Source organism: Carya illinoinensis, chromosome 7 (genome assembly GCF_018687715.1).
Source record: "Carya illinoinensis cultivar Pawnee chromosome 7, C.illinoinensisPawnee_v1, whole genome shotgun sequence".
In the NCBI taxonomy this organism is placed as follows: Eukaryota; Viridiplantae; Streptophyta; class Magnoliopsida; order Fagales; family Juglandaceae; genus Carya; species Carya illinoinensis.
The window spans coordinates 37,540,771-37,556,861 of NC_056758.1; the positions used below are offsets into that span (position 1 = coordinate 37,540,771).

The window sequence follows — 16,091 nt, forward strand, 5'->3', positions numbered from 1 at the left end:
AATGTTATTTTTCAAAGCTTCATAAATGATACCCACTTGACATTTTTAATATTTTATCCTTCTAGCTAACATCAGAAAGTGGTTAACTGTATATCGGAATAGGGGCCGTAAGAAATCATTGAGGCACTTTTGGAATAATGCGACCAGGATGTGGCCCTTAGACAACGTCTTGGCGTCTTAGAGGAATGGTGTCACCAAATAGAAGTAGCGCATGAGACAAGTGACAACGAATTGATAACAGAAAAATATTCAGGAAATTGGAATCGCAAAATTAGGACTTCAAGAAGAGATATTTTATAAGCCCACGATTGAAGGCCGAAGCAAAACGCGCTAAATTGGGATCTTCTATGCGATTTTTAATATATGTAGCTAAAGTCATGAACAAAATGCCCCCAATTCAAGCTGGGATTTTCTACTGCTTCTTGCTATTCTTGAGCTGATCTTCCTTCTCAACCACAGCCCTTCATAATTAGATCCTTGCATCAAGTGGCCTTTAATTTGAGAGATGGGAAAGCAGATCAACTCCTAGAAAGTTTGTAGACATTTAATTTGAGAGATGGAAAGCAGAAGCTAGTGAGAAGGCAGCAAAGAAAACATTTTGAGTTTTTTTCTAAAAAAAGGTGAAATAACATTTTTCTCTGTTTCGAGAGGACCAAATACCAAGAAACAAAAGGAATTATATGCAAAAAGATACCTTCAATGATTTGATATTTTACCTTTTACCCTTTTGTTTACTAGGATCCAGAGCCACAAGGGTGCTTGAGACAACAATAGAGTGGAAACTCAAACATGAGCCCCATCATACTAATAGTTATTTTTGACATCATAAAATTGTTGCTTAATGGTTTATGCCACCCTGCAATCATTTTGCACGCTTAAATTACTATGATGGTTACCATTAAGTATTTCCAGAATTTCCATTTCAAGCTAGCAGCACTAAAACGAAAATCATGGTAAAAATTTATGCAAGACATGCAATAACATTCATGCTCTCTCTTTCCAACGATCACTGGCATTCCAGTGCTAGTTTGGTTCACATCATAATACGCTACACGTAAATAACAGCCTATTAAAACTCTACTTGAGTTACAACAATCAATGAGCTTGGAAAGAGCTGATACATTACTGACTCATGCTTCATTCCATACAACAATTTAATATGAAGAACATAACTATGCGGTTTTACCATACAGATTATTATAATGACAATCATTTTCCAGAGAAATTGTTACCGCTGAGAACCAAAGATCTGATTTGGCTGCACTGTGGAGCTTCAAAATCATTGACCCAAGAATTTCAAGATGTCGACCAAATGACCTGAAGGAAGCAAGATGTCATTGGAAGGACTTGAGGTGGAATATTTGGCAGCTGGGGACGTATGATCTCTTTGTTGCAGCCTGTTCAAACTTCTTAAAGGCTGTTTCATTCTCTTCTAAGTTAGTCTGAATAAAATATCGTATCCACCAGGACGAGCTCCTCAATTTAGCCTACAGAAAGAAAAAGTCAGCATGTTATTCTTATGAGAACAATATAGAAATTAACATTCAGTTTGGCAGCAACATCCATCCAGTTGCAGGAAGATAAACAAGAAGTAAAAGGTAACATCTGCCTCAAAGTAAGCACATGAAAAGGCATAGCCATCACTGAAAGAAATGTAATTTTCCAAAAAGCCTCCATGACATGGTTCTGGCACTCTTATGAAAATTGTCGCAGGACAAAGGCTTTTATACCAAATAGGTTGCAGAATTTAATTATCTGGATTCAGGGTTTGTAGGCTTCCGGATAGCTAGTGATAAAAATATTTTGTGAAGGCAGACTGAAAGTATTAGGGAATATATGATTTCTGTAAGGAAAGTAAAGGATTTTGAGACAAAACAAGAAGGAAAAATTAAGCGTTAGATGACTGTTCTGGTGCTGTATAACAGTGAGTTGGGATTTGTATTTGGACTTTCTTGGATTATAATGGAAATTTTTATAAAGGGGTGGTTTGGGGTTTCACAATTGGGATTATAAGGATGGAATATTCAAAGAATAACAGGAAAAAAAAATGATAGATGAACCCCAAGCATTAAGGTTTCCAATCTCACACCTTGAATAGGGTTGCATCACACAATCCTCAAAGGGAAGTAAATCAAAAAAGGAAAACTTCTCTTGAATACAATGAAAGGACCATCTTAAATGGTATAGGCATTACTAATCTCATTATACTTTCCATCACAATTCAAAGGGCTAAAAACATTTCAACTCTGAGGTGGCCGAAGCTCAAGGCATCTAGAGGTCAGAGGTTTACTTATTATTGGGGTAATTCTCTTAGAACATAGCCTTAATTGGGTGGCTCCTTGCAAGCTACCCAGCTTTAATTACATTCACTGGGTCATTTTGCCTTTGGATTACTTTTCACGTTCTATAACCACATTATTTTTCTCACCTGTCGGAAACTGAAAAAACTAGATAAAGATTACATTTGCATATTCACAAGAAGGTATCTGGAATAGACTGGAAAGCATAACATCCCCCAAAATGCAAACACACACACACACACACACACACACATATTTTTCTCTCTCTCTCTGTCTGTCTCTCATGCACACACACACACGCACGTGCACACAAAATGCAAGGCTATCATTTGATTGGACATCCCAACAACATAAGTAGTTTGATCCAAAAGGTCAGCATAGGATATAAACTGTCATTGGAAATCAATATAAAGGTTACTATTGGCCATTTGACATCCAAATTCAAGGTTTAACAAACACATGCATAGCAATTAAGGAAAATGCTATGATTGTACAAGTGACTACCACTTACCGCCCTTCCAAATTTGGACACATCAGAAACTCTAGCTCTCTGGTGACCAGGATAGCCTACATGGCAAATATTTAAAGAAAAAAATCACCAAAAAGTTAAAAAAAAAAAAATTATTTATATACATTTCTCAATTGAAGTATGAAATTAGTCTGAAATCAGAAACAACGTCTTTAAAGCTTAAATTGTTGAGGAAAAATGAACAAAATTGTGAAAAACCCAAAAGAAAAAGTTGTCATCTGTGGAAAATATGAATATTAAATACATGGGAATGAATGGACGAATTCACATACTCAAAGTTGGGGGCAGGTTAGCGGGGTGGGTAGAAAAAGAAAAACAACCAACAACAGACTGGCTACATATGAAGTCAAATAGATTTATTACTGTTACAGAAACAATGGGAAAAACAAAAAATGAATGAGACAAAAAAACTGCTAGTGAATTGGTACTTATTTCATTTTTTTTTTCGATGCTAGACATGGATCTGCTTGGGGTGGTTGGCGCTCCAATGAAGTGAGAGGGGGACATGGAGTGGGATTATGGAAGTTTATAAGGAGGGGGTGGTCTTGCTTTGAAAAACACATTTGTTTTGTAGCAGGAGAGGGAAACCGAATCAGTTTTTGGTAGGATGTGGTGTGGAGAGCATGCCTTGGAAAGAGCCTTTCCGGTTCTCTATCGTATTGCTACTAATAGGGAGGCTTCAGTGGCAGATATGCGACTACTCTCTCATGATTCTCATAAGTGGAATATCCTTTTTAATAGAGACTTCCATGATTGGGAAGTACCTATTGTTGCAGATTTTTTCAGCCTCTTATACTCCATGGGGCCTTTTGTGACACAGCATGATCAATTGAAGTAGAGGTCTAATAACCACAAGAAGTGTACGGTTAGGGGGTACTATCAAATTTTGACAACACAAGATCATCCTAAATTCCCTTGGAAGAACATTTGGAGGACATGTGTGCCTTCCAAAGTTGCTTTCTTTGTATGGAACGCCGCTCTTGAGAAGAATCTGACCATGGACAATCTGAGGAAGAGGGGTTGTGTAGTTATGGATTGGTGTTATTTATGTAAAAATAAATGGAGAATCTGTGGACCATCTCTTATTGCATTGTGAGGTAACAAGGGAGTTGTGGGATGAGATTTTTCACAGGGTTGAAGTGGCTTGGGTTATGCCTGCAAGGGTGGTGGATTTGTTGGGTTGCTGGAGGAAGATACAAGGTTGTCATCAAGTAGCAGTTGTATGGAAGAAGATTCCATTGTGCATCATGTGGTGTATTTGGTTGGAAAGGAATGCGCGTGCTTTGGTTTTCTGCTATTATACTAAATGGGGACAACGTTCATGATTTCCTCTCTTTAATTTATTGCTCTTAGAATGTATTTAGGTGTGCTATGTATACTTCCTGTGTACGCGGGCTATGCCTATTTCTTTAAGATCAATAATATTTTTTCTCTTACTTATAAAAAAAAAAAAAAAAAAAAAAAAAAAAAAAAAAAAAAAAACTTATTTCATTTTAAGCCATCTCAGTAAATGAAAAGGTCATCTTTCATTTTTTTTTTTAAAGTCTTATAGCAGTATAGCATAGGGGTGAGATCAGACCGGCCATAGTCCGGTACGGTCCGGTCCAATTTTTCTAGGACCGAATTCATTCGGTCCGGTCCCGGTCCAAGGGTTTTTCACCTCGAACCGGACCAGACCGAATGAAATATATATATATTTTTTATTACTTATATATATTATTTATATAAATAATTGTATATAATTAATTATTAATATATCACAATATTATACTAGTATTATATTCTTTAATATATAACTATAATATATAATACTAGTATCATTAATATATTAACATATTATAAAAGTTATAATATAAATTATAGTATGTGTATAAATTTATAATAGTATTAGTATAGTTAACATAATATGTTAGTATTAAATCACCATAACTACATAGAATATTATTTAATATATTATTACTAATTTATCACTAACATATAGTATATTAGTAATACTACTAGTATAGTTATTAGTTATAGTATTGGTACTAAATCTATAACTATATAAATTTAGATCAATGTATTATTATATTCTTTGATGTATAACTATAATATATAGTACTAGTATATATTAATAATTCTACAATTTATTATGTAATTTTCATTTAATAAGTCACTTAATTTTAATTTAGTATTTTAAATAAATTTTTTTTTATTAATCGATTTTTTTTTATTTTTTTTAAAAAGGGGTTGGACTGGACCGGACCGCGCTAGTATAGCATGTGGACACCTAGTTCCTTTTGCTAATATAATGGAAAAAATAATTTGCTTCGAGTAACAGATTGTATGGTATGTGGACACCCAGTCCGGTCCGGTCCGGGAAAAATGGACTGACGGTCCGTCCGTCCATCACCACACCCCCCCCCCCCAACATGGAATGGACCGTGCTCACCCCTAGTATAGCATGTGCACACCTAGTTCCTTTTGCTAATATAATGGAAAAAATAATTTGCTTCGAGTAACGGATTGCATGAGAAAATATTGAGAGTGAGAAAACAATTTAAATCCAAACTCAAGCACCCATGATGAAAAGTGAGAGAGAGGATAAACTTCTATTGGAGATTTACCAGCAAATATCGCAAGACCATCAGCTGATACTCTTGCCAAATCAGGAAGGGTCTTGTTGAGATATCTTGGGGATAAGTAATCCAGAGCATCTGAAACAATTACAAGGGAAAACGATTTTGGCCTATATGGAAGAGGAAACTTGATATCAGCTACACGCACAATGCCTTTGCGGACAAGAGCTTTGCAGTTAGTATCTGCATCCTCTATATCATATGGTTCCACACCCCAGGCTTCAGTTTCCTCCTCTTTAAGCAATTTAGAAACTACCGAACAGGTGTCTGGACCAACATGCAAAATTTTATGCATGCTGTCTCCATATGCTTTCTTCAAAATAGGAATTGCTCGTTGGACCTCTGCAGTGCATGAGTAATCACCTGCATGAGTGGAGAAATTTGGATTCTTAAAATGATGGCAAATTGCAAGAAATATTGGACTAACTATATATATTGTAGCTTTGATACTTATCAATAAAATTGCAAGCATCCCTATTGTCAATTCACTGGAGGCAGATCAGCTTGTGATGCTGAACTGATGCTATTAGCCTCTGAAAACAACTGTAAACAAAATCCACTTGCCTAATGGCTATTCTAATTGGCCCTTCTTTGAGGACATCATTTTCTAGAAAATTTCTCCAGGATATCAGAATTACCATACCCTGGTAACTAAAGTGGATTGTTTTGCTTGTGGAACTGAGCATCCAACATTTAATCATGTTCACATGAGAAGCAGCAAATTCATTTTTTATCAATTCTGCATTACTTTCGGTTAGCAGGAATTTTATGTAGCGTAGAACAAGGCTAGTTACAACATACAATCATGATGCAAAGTGAAGCAAACTTGAGATGATATAAAGAACCACCTCAAATTTCCATAATTTGAAAAGGAAACTAAGAGAATGAGCAGCTGAGGCATTTTCTTAACTCTATTAATAAATTAATGAGAAGCATTGTGGTACTAAAAGCACCTATCAACTGCCAGAAAACCAGTAAAATAAATTGGGAAGAGAGAGAGAAAGATAGAAGCTATGAAAACAAGGAAAGTTACATGGAGACAAGCTAAGATTCACAATTGATCTCTAACAAATTCATTAATGATAGAAATTTCCAACTAAATAGTCTTCTATTTCAACTGTGACAATAGTGCCCATCCATTTGATTTCACTTTCATTCAGATGCATTTCAATTATTTTCTGTGCTAGGTAATATCAGCAAACTCTGCATCAAGCAACATGGTGAAACCAACCGATAGCAGCTATCATATATCGGTTTAAGGGTGTATGACAATACCACTGTGATACTACTGAAATAAACGGTCAAACTGTGAAACTTTGGAAGTAAGGCAATACCTTCAACCCTGCTTATAGCTTCCATATTGTTGCCAGATGCACCTATCATATGAAAACAAATATGTTGTTCAGCCTCGGCACAAGTCCAGGTACGCACACATACACGCCCATAAATTACAATATACATAACTCGTAGTTGTAATTTTGTAAAGATTTCAATTAGATTTGTTCTTAGGCTATTCTAGCTATTTAAACAGGCTAACAACAACACTCGTATTTACCTGAGTTGCCGTATGAATAGGCAATAAAAAGCAGTGCTCCCTGAAATATTCCCCAACAAAGAAATGAAATAAACGTAAACCACTAGAACCAACAAGAAAGAAGAGCGGAAAAAGTAGAATACCGAAATTAACATTATTTGGAATATAAAGGGTCTGGATTCGGTAAACGTAGTTTCTTACCAAGACAATAAGCCCAACAGATAAAATCGGAGAAGACCGTGATTTGGAATTGGCAAGCAAACCGCCTCCCCCGCTGTCCCCGAATCGTCGAGATGGATTCACTGGTCTCCTCCACATGGTCTCGAACTTAACAAATGGCTATGCGCTATTTTTTACTGGTTTAAAAACTAACCAAGCGAACAAAAATAAAACTATGAGAATTGATGCAGATCGAGGAGACCGAGCAAGAGGAGCTAAAAGTTTAAGAGAGAATAATAAAGCATAGAAGCTCTTACGAAGCTGGAGATTGATGCAGCGAACTTACAAAATGCATATTACCCAGAATAATCCGGTCATGGATTCTCTCTGAGTGTGATTAGTGGACTGAGAATTACCTGAGAAGAGTGGCTAGAGAACCCGCATTTTGAGCGTTAAGACGGGGCTAGATCTGAATTCTCCCTGTTCTAACACAGAGAGAGAGGAATTCCGGGGCTACGCTAACGTCCCTGTCGCCAGTTCTAACAAGGAATGATAAGGCACTTTATTGTGAGAGGGCAATTGGTGTCGGTTGCAACGATCCAACGGTTTCGATGGACAATGGGGATTTTTGATAAATAATTCATTATGTTATTTAATTATTTCCCTTGCTCTGACTTTATCCATAGCTAATTATCGTATTTTTCGATTTAATCCATTTTATTAAAATGCATATATGGCTTATGTCTCGTTATTCTCTATCACTCCTTTGATCCATGGGTTTTTTAATTTGAACTAATGGAGTATTTTTTAAAAGCAGTCAAAATCAATTCTTTCATCAGTCTCTCTTTAGTAACAGTTTATTTTGTATTTCTATGCATTTCATTTCAAGTTGTAGTCATGTAATGAACTCTTATTTCAGTAATAGAGGTATCACTGTTTGTAAGGGGGGCAAAAAAAAAAAAGGTTGTCAAAAGGTTTGCCCTTCCAGACCCCACCAATCCTCCCTTTCAAAAATATTGATAATGCAAGATTGTCACCGCTAGTGTGAAAGAAGCGACCCACTGTGTTTGATTGTTGAGATCATTTCGTACTATTTTACTGTTGATTATATTTTATTTATTATTATTTATAAACAATTTTTTAGTATTTATAAATTTTTTATAAATAATTTGAGATATTCTTAACATATAATCTGAAATCTTGATTTCACAAATTATTTTTTTCAGCTATCTTGATAATGCAAAACACTCTTATCAATTATTTTAGAACGATATAAAAGTGATGTAGTTACTGGAAGATACTTTCTAGATGACGCGTTTCTTTAAAGAATTGAGACTTGAGAGAATTTCTCAACGTTACTAATAAATAAGGTGCGAGTGATCCCCTAAAAGGAGACTCTCTTACCGATAGTGATAATGATTCAATTCAATATTTTTAAATCACCCTCACGCAGGTGAAACAGGCTCTTTGAATTTTTATGGGCCAGGATGAGCCCACTTCTTTTCGAGATATGATGAGCACCGTATAATTTGGTAATCCGTGTCCGGCTGAATCCTGTTGGCAATGTCCCACCGAAACCTGTTCAGAAATATCATTTTTAATGCCACGCAATCCAAAATTACGTACTTACAGGTATAAAGGTTGATGTACGAGTTACACATGAGACTTTCTCTGCGCCAATTCGCACCGCACGCTGTTTTCCTTCAAAAACAATTATGTTCTAATTGATCTCAGAACTCCTGCCCGCATGAACATTACACTTAACACGCACATACAGAGGGAGATAGAGGGAGAAACAAATCCAAAGGCGGTGTGAAGAAGAGCTCAAGCCAAAAGAGAGAACAAGAAAAACAGAAACAATAACAAACCCTAACCATGTGTTTAGGGTTTCCATTCGCATCATTTGCCAGTAGCAATCGCTGAGTATACAAAATCTGTAATTCCCGATAAACATGGCCGGCGACGATGATAAGCCGAACAAGGATAATCCATTGCCGTCTCCAAATCAAGAAAAAGTGGAAGATATGAAGCTTTGGGGGATTTTTCTCTTCGGGCTGATCGGTGCCACTGCCACCACTTTCGCCGTGAGTAACATATAATTCCATCTATTTTCTTGTGTTTTGGCTTGACAAGCACCTGATGCTTTCGAGTGGTCTTCCTTTTCGAATAATCATGTTTCTTAAGAGGGAATTATGTTTCTTAATCGAACATATACAACAGGTTTTCTTAATTTGTAGGGTTTAAAATTAGTAGAATTCGGATATTGCGCGGAGATGTTGAGTGAACCTAAATACAATCTGCAGAATTATTCGTATTGTTATGGTTTGCTAATCTGCGATGTGTACAATTTCAGTTATTAGTTTGTCGGCTCGTAAAGCTAATTTTCGGTGTACGTGCAAGCCACTCATGTATTAAAATTTACTAGTGTAGTTATAGGTGTTGTCAAGGTATGCTTGATGTACCTGCTGTGGAGAATTATTTGCAATGAAATTTCTCGTGGATAACTGAAGAAATGAGAAGTAGAAAGAGAATTAAATAATGTGAACATATAATTGTTATAGTGGTACATGTCGCTTAATTTTGGAACGGAGTTTTTCTTAATTTAATTTATAAAGCATTCTGCATACTATGGTACAGTGACGATTGAGCAGCCTATCTTTCAATTTATGTTTTATTTTTATTTTTAACTTTCCAACTAGAAGTATTACTAGATATTGCCTTTTTTACTGGAGTGTAAATATTGACGTTTGCAAGATATGCTTTAGACGCTTTGCTTGAACTATAACTCAGGGAATAGGTTCTTATATTTACATTTTGAACAAGAAGGGTAATAGGTTCACATTTAACTATTTTTAACACACTCATTGCCATCTCGATTCACTATTTTTGCTGCTTTTAAACAGATAGCGGTTCTTTTACTTTATTGTTCTTTTGCTTGCCAAATACATCTTATTATCCAGAAACAAAGGCTAACCTCTTGGATACAAGGGACAGTGCTCCGATATAATTAGTGTTACGGCTTCACTATACAATTTCATTATACGGTTGATAGAAAGTAGATATCATTTCAAGTCTCTACAAGGTGCTCTAAAGTTTAGCAATTGAGGCATCTCTGCTACATGAGAACTTTGCCTTTTTTGTCTTCTTTGCTCCTTACATTCTGTTAGATGTTGCTTTTGATCCTTGAGCAATTTGGCAGGTTGGCCAACTGCGAAGGACTGTTGATTGGTTCTATGTTCAGGTGGTGCACATTCTATGTTTCCCAATTTTCTATTTTCCAGGCCTTTTCTTGTGTTTCTTAGTCCAAATTCCTGAATTCAAAGTCCTACTTGCGCAATATACTGATTTTTTTAATGATTGAAGGTATTACTTAAGAGCTCAAAGGGCATAGCCCAAGTACACACGACATATACTGTACGAACATAATTAAAATTAGAAAGAAATACAAGAAAGTCATGGAAGCTCAGCCCATTAGTATCTATGTCAGAAATGGCAGTGATTCTTAATTTATTTTCTAGTTTGCCTATGAAAAATAATCTTTAATTCAACAGTTTAGGATTATGCTTGCTGATTTTTCAGCTTATACGAGGCCTGACTTCGGAAAAAATGGTGTGCCTGCAGTAAAAGTCGTACCCATGGGTTCTAGTTAGACTCTTATTTTTTTTTTTTTTTGATAAGTATCTAGTTAGACTCTTATTTATCTGTCCTTACCCATCTTACACATGTGGTTGTTTCTTGTAACATATTGTCATCATTTATGCTACTTATTCTACAAGGTTCTTGTTGATAACCTGTATTTGAAAGAGGATTGGTTTCATATAAGGGTTTGCTCTCAAGAAAAATATATATGTTTTTTTTTTATGAGTAAACGGTAGTATTATAATAATAGGCATAGCCCCAGTACACAAGATGGTATACAAAGAAAAATATATATGTTAGTAAAACAATACACTTTCCGCACAACAACTAAGAGACTTTTTACATTTTGCATCTCAAGCCATCAAAATTGACACAAAAATTGACACATTGCACCCTTAAACTACCGGAAGTTGTGATGTGCACCATTCATTAAGATCTAATAGTCAAGATTGTGTCATGCCGGCTTTTTTTTCACCTATTTCTCATCTATCTTGACGGCCATTAATGGATTGGGGTCGTTTGTCGCTTTTGGTTGTTGAAGGATACAATGTCAGTTTTGGTAATTTGGGATACAAAATTTAATCAACCTATTAGTTAGAGGGTGAAAGTTTATTTCCCTTGAATGTTAATGTACTGGTGAAGCTCATATTGTGCGTAACTGTACCACAAAAGTTGGCCAGGTCGCAATCATCGCGGAAGGGAGCAACTGGCAGTTCTTTTCGGTCAAGCTTTCAGGAGGAAGCATGGAAAAAGTATAATCGCCGCATGCAAGAGGAGTATGAAGAAGAAATGGAGAGAGTAGTGAGTTTTTTCAACCATTTTGTCACTTTTAGTTTTTTCTGTTGCCAAAATTCTTTTAAAGCCAAGTGTGATGATAAAACTATTTAAGGGTGTAGAAGCTACCTTGTTAAATATTTACAATGTTGTTTTTTTTAAGGTGTTAGTTCTTGTATACACCCAGTGTACTTGGTTACGCCTATTGATATTAAAAAAAATTTACTTTAAAGAAAAAAACAATGTTGTTTTTTTTAGAAGATTTTTCTCCTCACAAAATAATGAACTACCAATGCAAGATTAGTCCTTACTTTTTCTATAAGGACCACCAAAGTGGAAAAGAGTAGAGATTCAAATGTCATATAGATATGAACTTGACCCTGCTTTAACAAAATAATAAAGACAAAAAGATATAAACTTGACCCGTTTAATGATATGCCATACTATGCTTTATCCTTTTATCTCCTGAAGCACTTCATGTGCTTATGGTATTTGGGGATGTTTGGTGATTTTGCTTTAAAATGGGTGGCCAATTAACATCAATCTTAATCTTATTAGGTTAATACGCGTTTGTAACATGAAAATTCATAAAGTTAGTTCCTTGGTGGTTCCATATACACGGCTGTGCATGGGTGGGTGGGTGGGTGGGTGGGTGCATGTGCGTGTAGGTGTGCACACACACATACACAGAGTTTCTCATCACCTACAGGTTTTTTTTTTTTTTTTATAAGTCTCATCACCTACAGGTTTCCTCTTTGGAATTGGTAGTACTGTGATGCATTACTCTCAAGGGTTGCCTACTTTTCATTTTTGTCACCATAATTGGGATTCTGATGAATGATATTTTTTTTCTTCTATTCTTGTCCCCTGGGTGAAAAAAAAAAATGATATTTCTGCCTTTCCATGTGAGCCATATATTAGCATCAGAGCTAGCTTTTTCCTGTATGTCAACATGCTGTCCGCTTGGCTAAATTTTTATTTTAATTCCATGCATGCCTGGTTAGCTTTTAACCCGTAATCCTGTTCATTGTATTCTTGTTTTATTGGTCTGCATTTCTTTTCTTATGTATACAACTTCTGCCCTTTGTAGGAACGCATAAGACGAATGCAAAGTGTGTTTAATAGAGAGAGGAACAAATACAAAAGGGGCTATGAGAGCTGGAAGGAAAGTGGTCCGGGGGCATATCATCAACATTTCCAGCGAGAAGACTGGTATTGGAAAACTGATTCATCCTATAAAGATCACAGAACTAATTACAGGGAAACTCCAAGAGCAAGTGCAGGTTATTCATTATCGCATCATTATTCGGTTTTAGGTCTGGACAGGTGAGGGTGTTACAGAAACTTAGTTGCAATGACTACCGTGAATTATGTCAACTGACTTATTTTATTATAATACTAATATTTTATTATAATGAAAATAGTATGCATCCCACCTAACAAGCTGTCAGTAACAAGAACTATTGGGATTTTATCACATCATCATTGAAAGATTTATCTTTTTCTTTTCCTAGACGTCGAAACATTTTTACTGAAAATTTTATCAATTGACTCTTAGCATGTTTAAACTCTAACGTATATTTAAAAAAAAAAAAAACATGTCTAAACTCTAGCTATTTTGTTTCAACTCTCTTTAATAAGATCATAATACAATACTTTCTTCATTTGTAGATCCAAATCTTGTAACAAGAAGAAACCTCCATTAAAGCATGGCATCCATGTGGGATGAAAATTGTGATAGGAATTTGTGTGGGTAGATTAAGACTTTGTTTGGGTAAAGAGTTATTCTAAGATATTCTCAAAACTTCTCATAACTTCCTTCCTAAACATCACACAAACACAATTTTAAATCTTCAACTTTTTCATCTAATCATTACCTAATCATTATCCCAACACAAAACCCAATACAACTTTCCCAAACTTCCTAAAAAAACACAAAAAACATTATAACTTTCTCAAATTTCAAAACAAAAATAATATTCAAACAATTTTTTAATTTTATAATATTTTTATTCAGTCTTTTCACTCTCCTTTCCCAAAACCCAATAAAACATCTTAACTCGAATAATTTCACTATTATTTATAAATCATTTCACTATTATTCATATAATTATGAGATATTCTCAGTATCCAAACGGGCCCTAAATTTTTTAGAGCGTCTGCATAAATCTGCTGATGCACTAAGTTGAGTTTCCATTCTCTTAACTGAAGTGATTTTTCTTGATAGTCTTATATGTGAAATGCATGCAAATGAGCTTCATGGCATTATATTATTGTTTGAGCCGTGTTAGGAAAAGCTAATGCATTGGACATCCATTCTTATAATTAGATAAAAAACTAAAAGAAGTTAATGCTTGTCTTTCTTTGGAACAGGTGCAGAACAACACCATATACTGATGCTGAGATTAAGGTATTCTTCAAATCAATGCGGTATTTGTTGGCATATCTGTTACGATGCATTATCTTACAGTTTTTTTAATTCTCTTTTTTATTGGGGGAAAGAGAGGAGAGGGTTTGTGTGTTTTGGGGGGGGGGGGGGGGGGGGGGGGGTATTAATATCAAATTGCTGTTGTTCATTATTCTTGTAATTCTTCATGGTTGATCGTTCTTTATATTTGTTAATGGTATTATTATCTCTTTCTTCAGTATTTGGATGCAGTGTCCCATAACTTTGACTCATAAAAGGATTCTGTTACTTACAAACTGGTGTAAAAACACACCACTAACCATGGGACGACCTCAGTCCTAAAAAATCAAAAATAGTTTTTAATGCTCGCAAATGTGGTGGTGTGTAGCTACTTCGCAAGCTATAAGCTGTTCTTGAGTTTTATATCCAACAAACAGTTGTGTCATGTTTATCTTGTTAAGGTGTGATGTTGATCAACTTGTGATAATGTTCATAATTAATAATTTTATTTTCTTTTTCATTTATAATTCCATGCCGGATTTGGGTGATGGGCTTTTGAATGCTGTGTTAGAGCCCAATTTTTGTATCAAATGGTTCTAATTCCAGTTGTGATATTGTTTATCATAACCCGGCTACATGTCACATCTACATTCATTACTTATCTGTAGTGTTTACATTAATAAACCAGATTAACACCTCTTAATTAGATCTTTGAAAATACTAAGGGCTAAGATTTGTTTTATTTTTGCAGACAGCATTCAGGGCCAAGGCAAAGAAGTTTCACCCAGATCAGAACCAGGATAACAAAGGTTGGCCATTACTTGATGCAACTATAGTAATCTGAAGCTATTAATTTGCACATTTTTTCCCTTTCTCGCCAGTTCAATTTTGTTGCCCATGTTTTGTTGCAGATGCTGCCGAGGCAAAGTTTAAAGAGGTGATGACATCCTATGAGGCCATAAAGCAAGAAAGAAAGAATTTTTCTTGACTCTGCCACAGAAACGGGTAAGACCTAGAAGAATACTCTGGTATTTTGTGGTATACAGCTGCTCAATTCAACCTTTTTCTTAACGGTATTAGAGCTGTGTTCAGAAAAGTGATTAATTGGAATTATTGAGTGGGATTATAATATTGTACTACAGGCTATCTAGGTATGAATGATGACTTTGAGTAACTGAGTCGCGCATAAGAGGGTGGATTACGCATTTATAAAGCATACCACCGTGTGTGTCTCCCCATGTGATATATGGTGTCCCCAAGTTCAAGGATTTTGTAGTTGAGTAAATTACAAATAATTCAATTCAGATACATCTGTATTGCTCATTACTTGTTAACACAGTCGATAAAGAATGAGAATCTTTCAGGTGGAGTTCCCCTATTTAGATGTAATTTACGTTCAGTCGTGAAGGGAACTATTTACAGCAATGAGAACGACTTTGGCTAAAAGCGTGATGTAACATGTTGTTTGCTAATATGCATTCCTATATAAACTATAATCTCATTTGATCTTCCTTTAATTTGAAGAATGTGTGTAATGTCTCCTATTTCTGAATTGTGACGCTTCTAGCAGGCACTAAGTGGAGTTGTTAAATTTGTAATGTTCGTGGTGACCCAACAAATTCTTGCCCAACATGTGTAGTCTGGTTGGTAAGTGTTATAGAAAGATCGAATTATCCTTTATGATTATGATGAGACGTTCAAACTTCTTCAAAAGTAACCTGTGGAGGTTATAGCCTTTTAAATTTTATCTCTTAATCCATGCAAGATTTCGAAATTCAATTAAACTATATAAGTATTTTTATAATGCATGTCAAATTATTCGATCAGCATGAAGTCAATTCCAAACACTCCATATAAAAATCATACCTTATTTTATTTGAAACGGAGCACTCTTGAACTCCCCTCCCCCTAAGATGTGTTGGATATGGTCACAGCCCTACTTTGTTTGTCAAACTCAAAACACGCATCCTTCGCACTAGTCGTTTACTTATACAGACGACCTCTTTCTTCTTCTAACGATTGCGGAGCTAATAATTTCACTTTACATTATTCTCTTCGGACAAGAAGTCTCAACTGTTGAGGCTAATATTTTATCGTCTTTTGTTTTGGTAATATTTATTGAAGTACTAAA

General features: G+C 35.4%; 2 protein-coding genes across 8 annotated transcripts; one reads left to right on the plus strand and one right to left on the minus strand.

The window, feature by feature from the left end:
* Window positions 1–960: 960 nt before the first annotated feature.
* On the minus strand, window positions 961–7,718 carry LOC122316600 (probable pectin methylesterase CGR3). 3 transcript variants are annotated; one of them, XM_043133262.1, is made up of 7 exons: window positions 7,557–7,718; window positions 7,183–7,349; window positions 7,003–7,042; window positions 6,782–6,823; window positions 5,436–5,810; window positions 2,812–2,867; window positions 961–1,487 (listed from the first exon to the last, which is right to left on the minus strand). In XM_043133262.1, exons 2-7 carry the CDS (start codon window positions 7,297–7,299, stop codon window positions 1,335–1,337), a joined length of 783 nt encoding a protein of 260 aa, XP_042989196.1. In that variant the 5' UTR covers window positions 7,300–7,349; window positions 7,557–7,718; the 3' UTR covers window positions 961–1,334. The 3 variants fall into 3 exon arrangements, with proteins under 3 accessions (XP_042989196.1, XP_042989198.1, XP_042989197.1); XM_043133264.1 differs by having other exon boundaries at window positions 7,487–7,684; XM_043133263.1 differs by having other exon boundaries at window positions 7,458–7,684.
* Window positions 7,719–8,789: 1,071 nt separating this feature from the next.
* Window positions 8,790–15,588, plus strand: LOC122315532. 5 transcript variants are annotated; one of them, XM_043131483.1, is made up of 8 exons: window positions 8,790–9,224; window positions 10,340–10,381; window positions 11,452–11,580; window positions 12,644–12,879; window positions 13,927–13,963; window positions 14,712–14,769; window positions 14,872–14,965; window positions 15,531–15,588. In XM_043131483.1, the coding sequence occupies exons 1-7, from the start codon at window positions 9,093–9,095 to the stop codon at window positions 14,946–14,948; spliced, it is 711 nt and encodes a 236-aa protein (XP_042987417.1). In that variant the 5' UTR covers window positions 8,790–9,092; the 3' UTR covers window positions 14,949–14,965; window positions 15,531–15,588. The 5 variants fall into 5 exon arrangements, with proteins under 5 accessions (XP_042987417.1, XP_042987418.1, XP_042987420.1 ...); XM_043131484.1 differs by lacking the exon at window positions 15,531–15,588 and adding an exon at window positions 15,325–15,483; XM_043131482.1 differs by lacking the exon at window positions 15,531–15,588 and adding an exon at window positions 15,103–15,483 and having other exon boundaries at window positions 8,791–9,224.
* The last annotated feature ends 503 nt before the right edge of the window (window positions 15,589–16,091 follow it).

Coding starts and splice junctions, on each gene's coding strand:
- LOC122316600 (XM_043133262.1), bottom strand. CDS start 7,299: ATGTGGAGGAGACCAGTGAATCCATCTCGACGATTCGGGGACAGCGGG. Junction 6,824..7,002: donor CTATTCATACGGCAACTCAG/GTAAATACGAGT, acceptor TTCATATGATAG/GTGCATCTGGCAACAATATG. Junction 2,868..5,435: donor TGGTCTTGCGATATTTGCTG/GTAAATCTCCAA, acceptor TTTGCCATGTAG/GCTATCCTGGTCACCAGAGA.
- LOC122315532 (XM_043131483.1), top strand. CDS start 9,093: ATGGCCGGCGACGATGATAAGCCGAACAAGGATAATCCATTGCCGTCT. Junction 10,382..11,451: donor TTGATTGGTTCTATGTTCAG/GTGGTGCACATT, acceptor GTACCACAAAAG/TTGGCCAGGTCGCAATCATC. Junction 12,880..13,926: donor TCGGTTTTAGGTCTGGACAG/GTGAGGGTGTTA, acceptor TCTTTGGAACAG/GTGCAGAACAACACCATATA.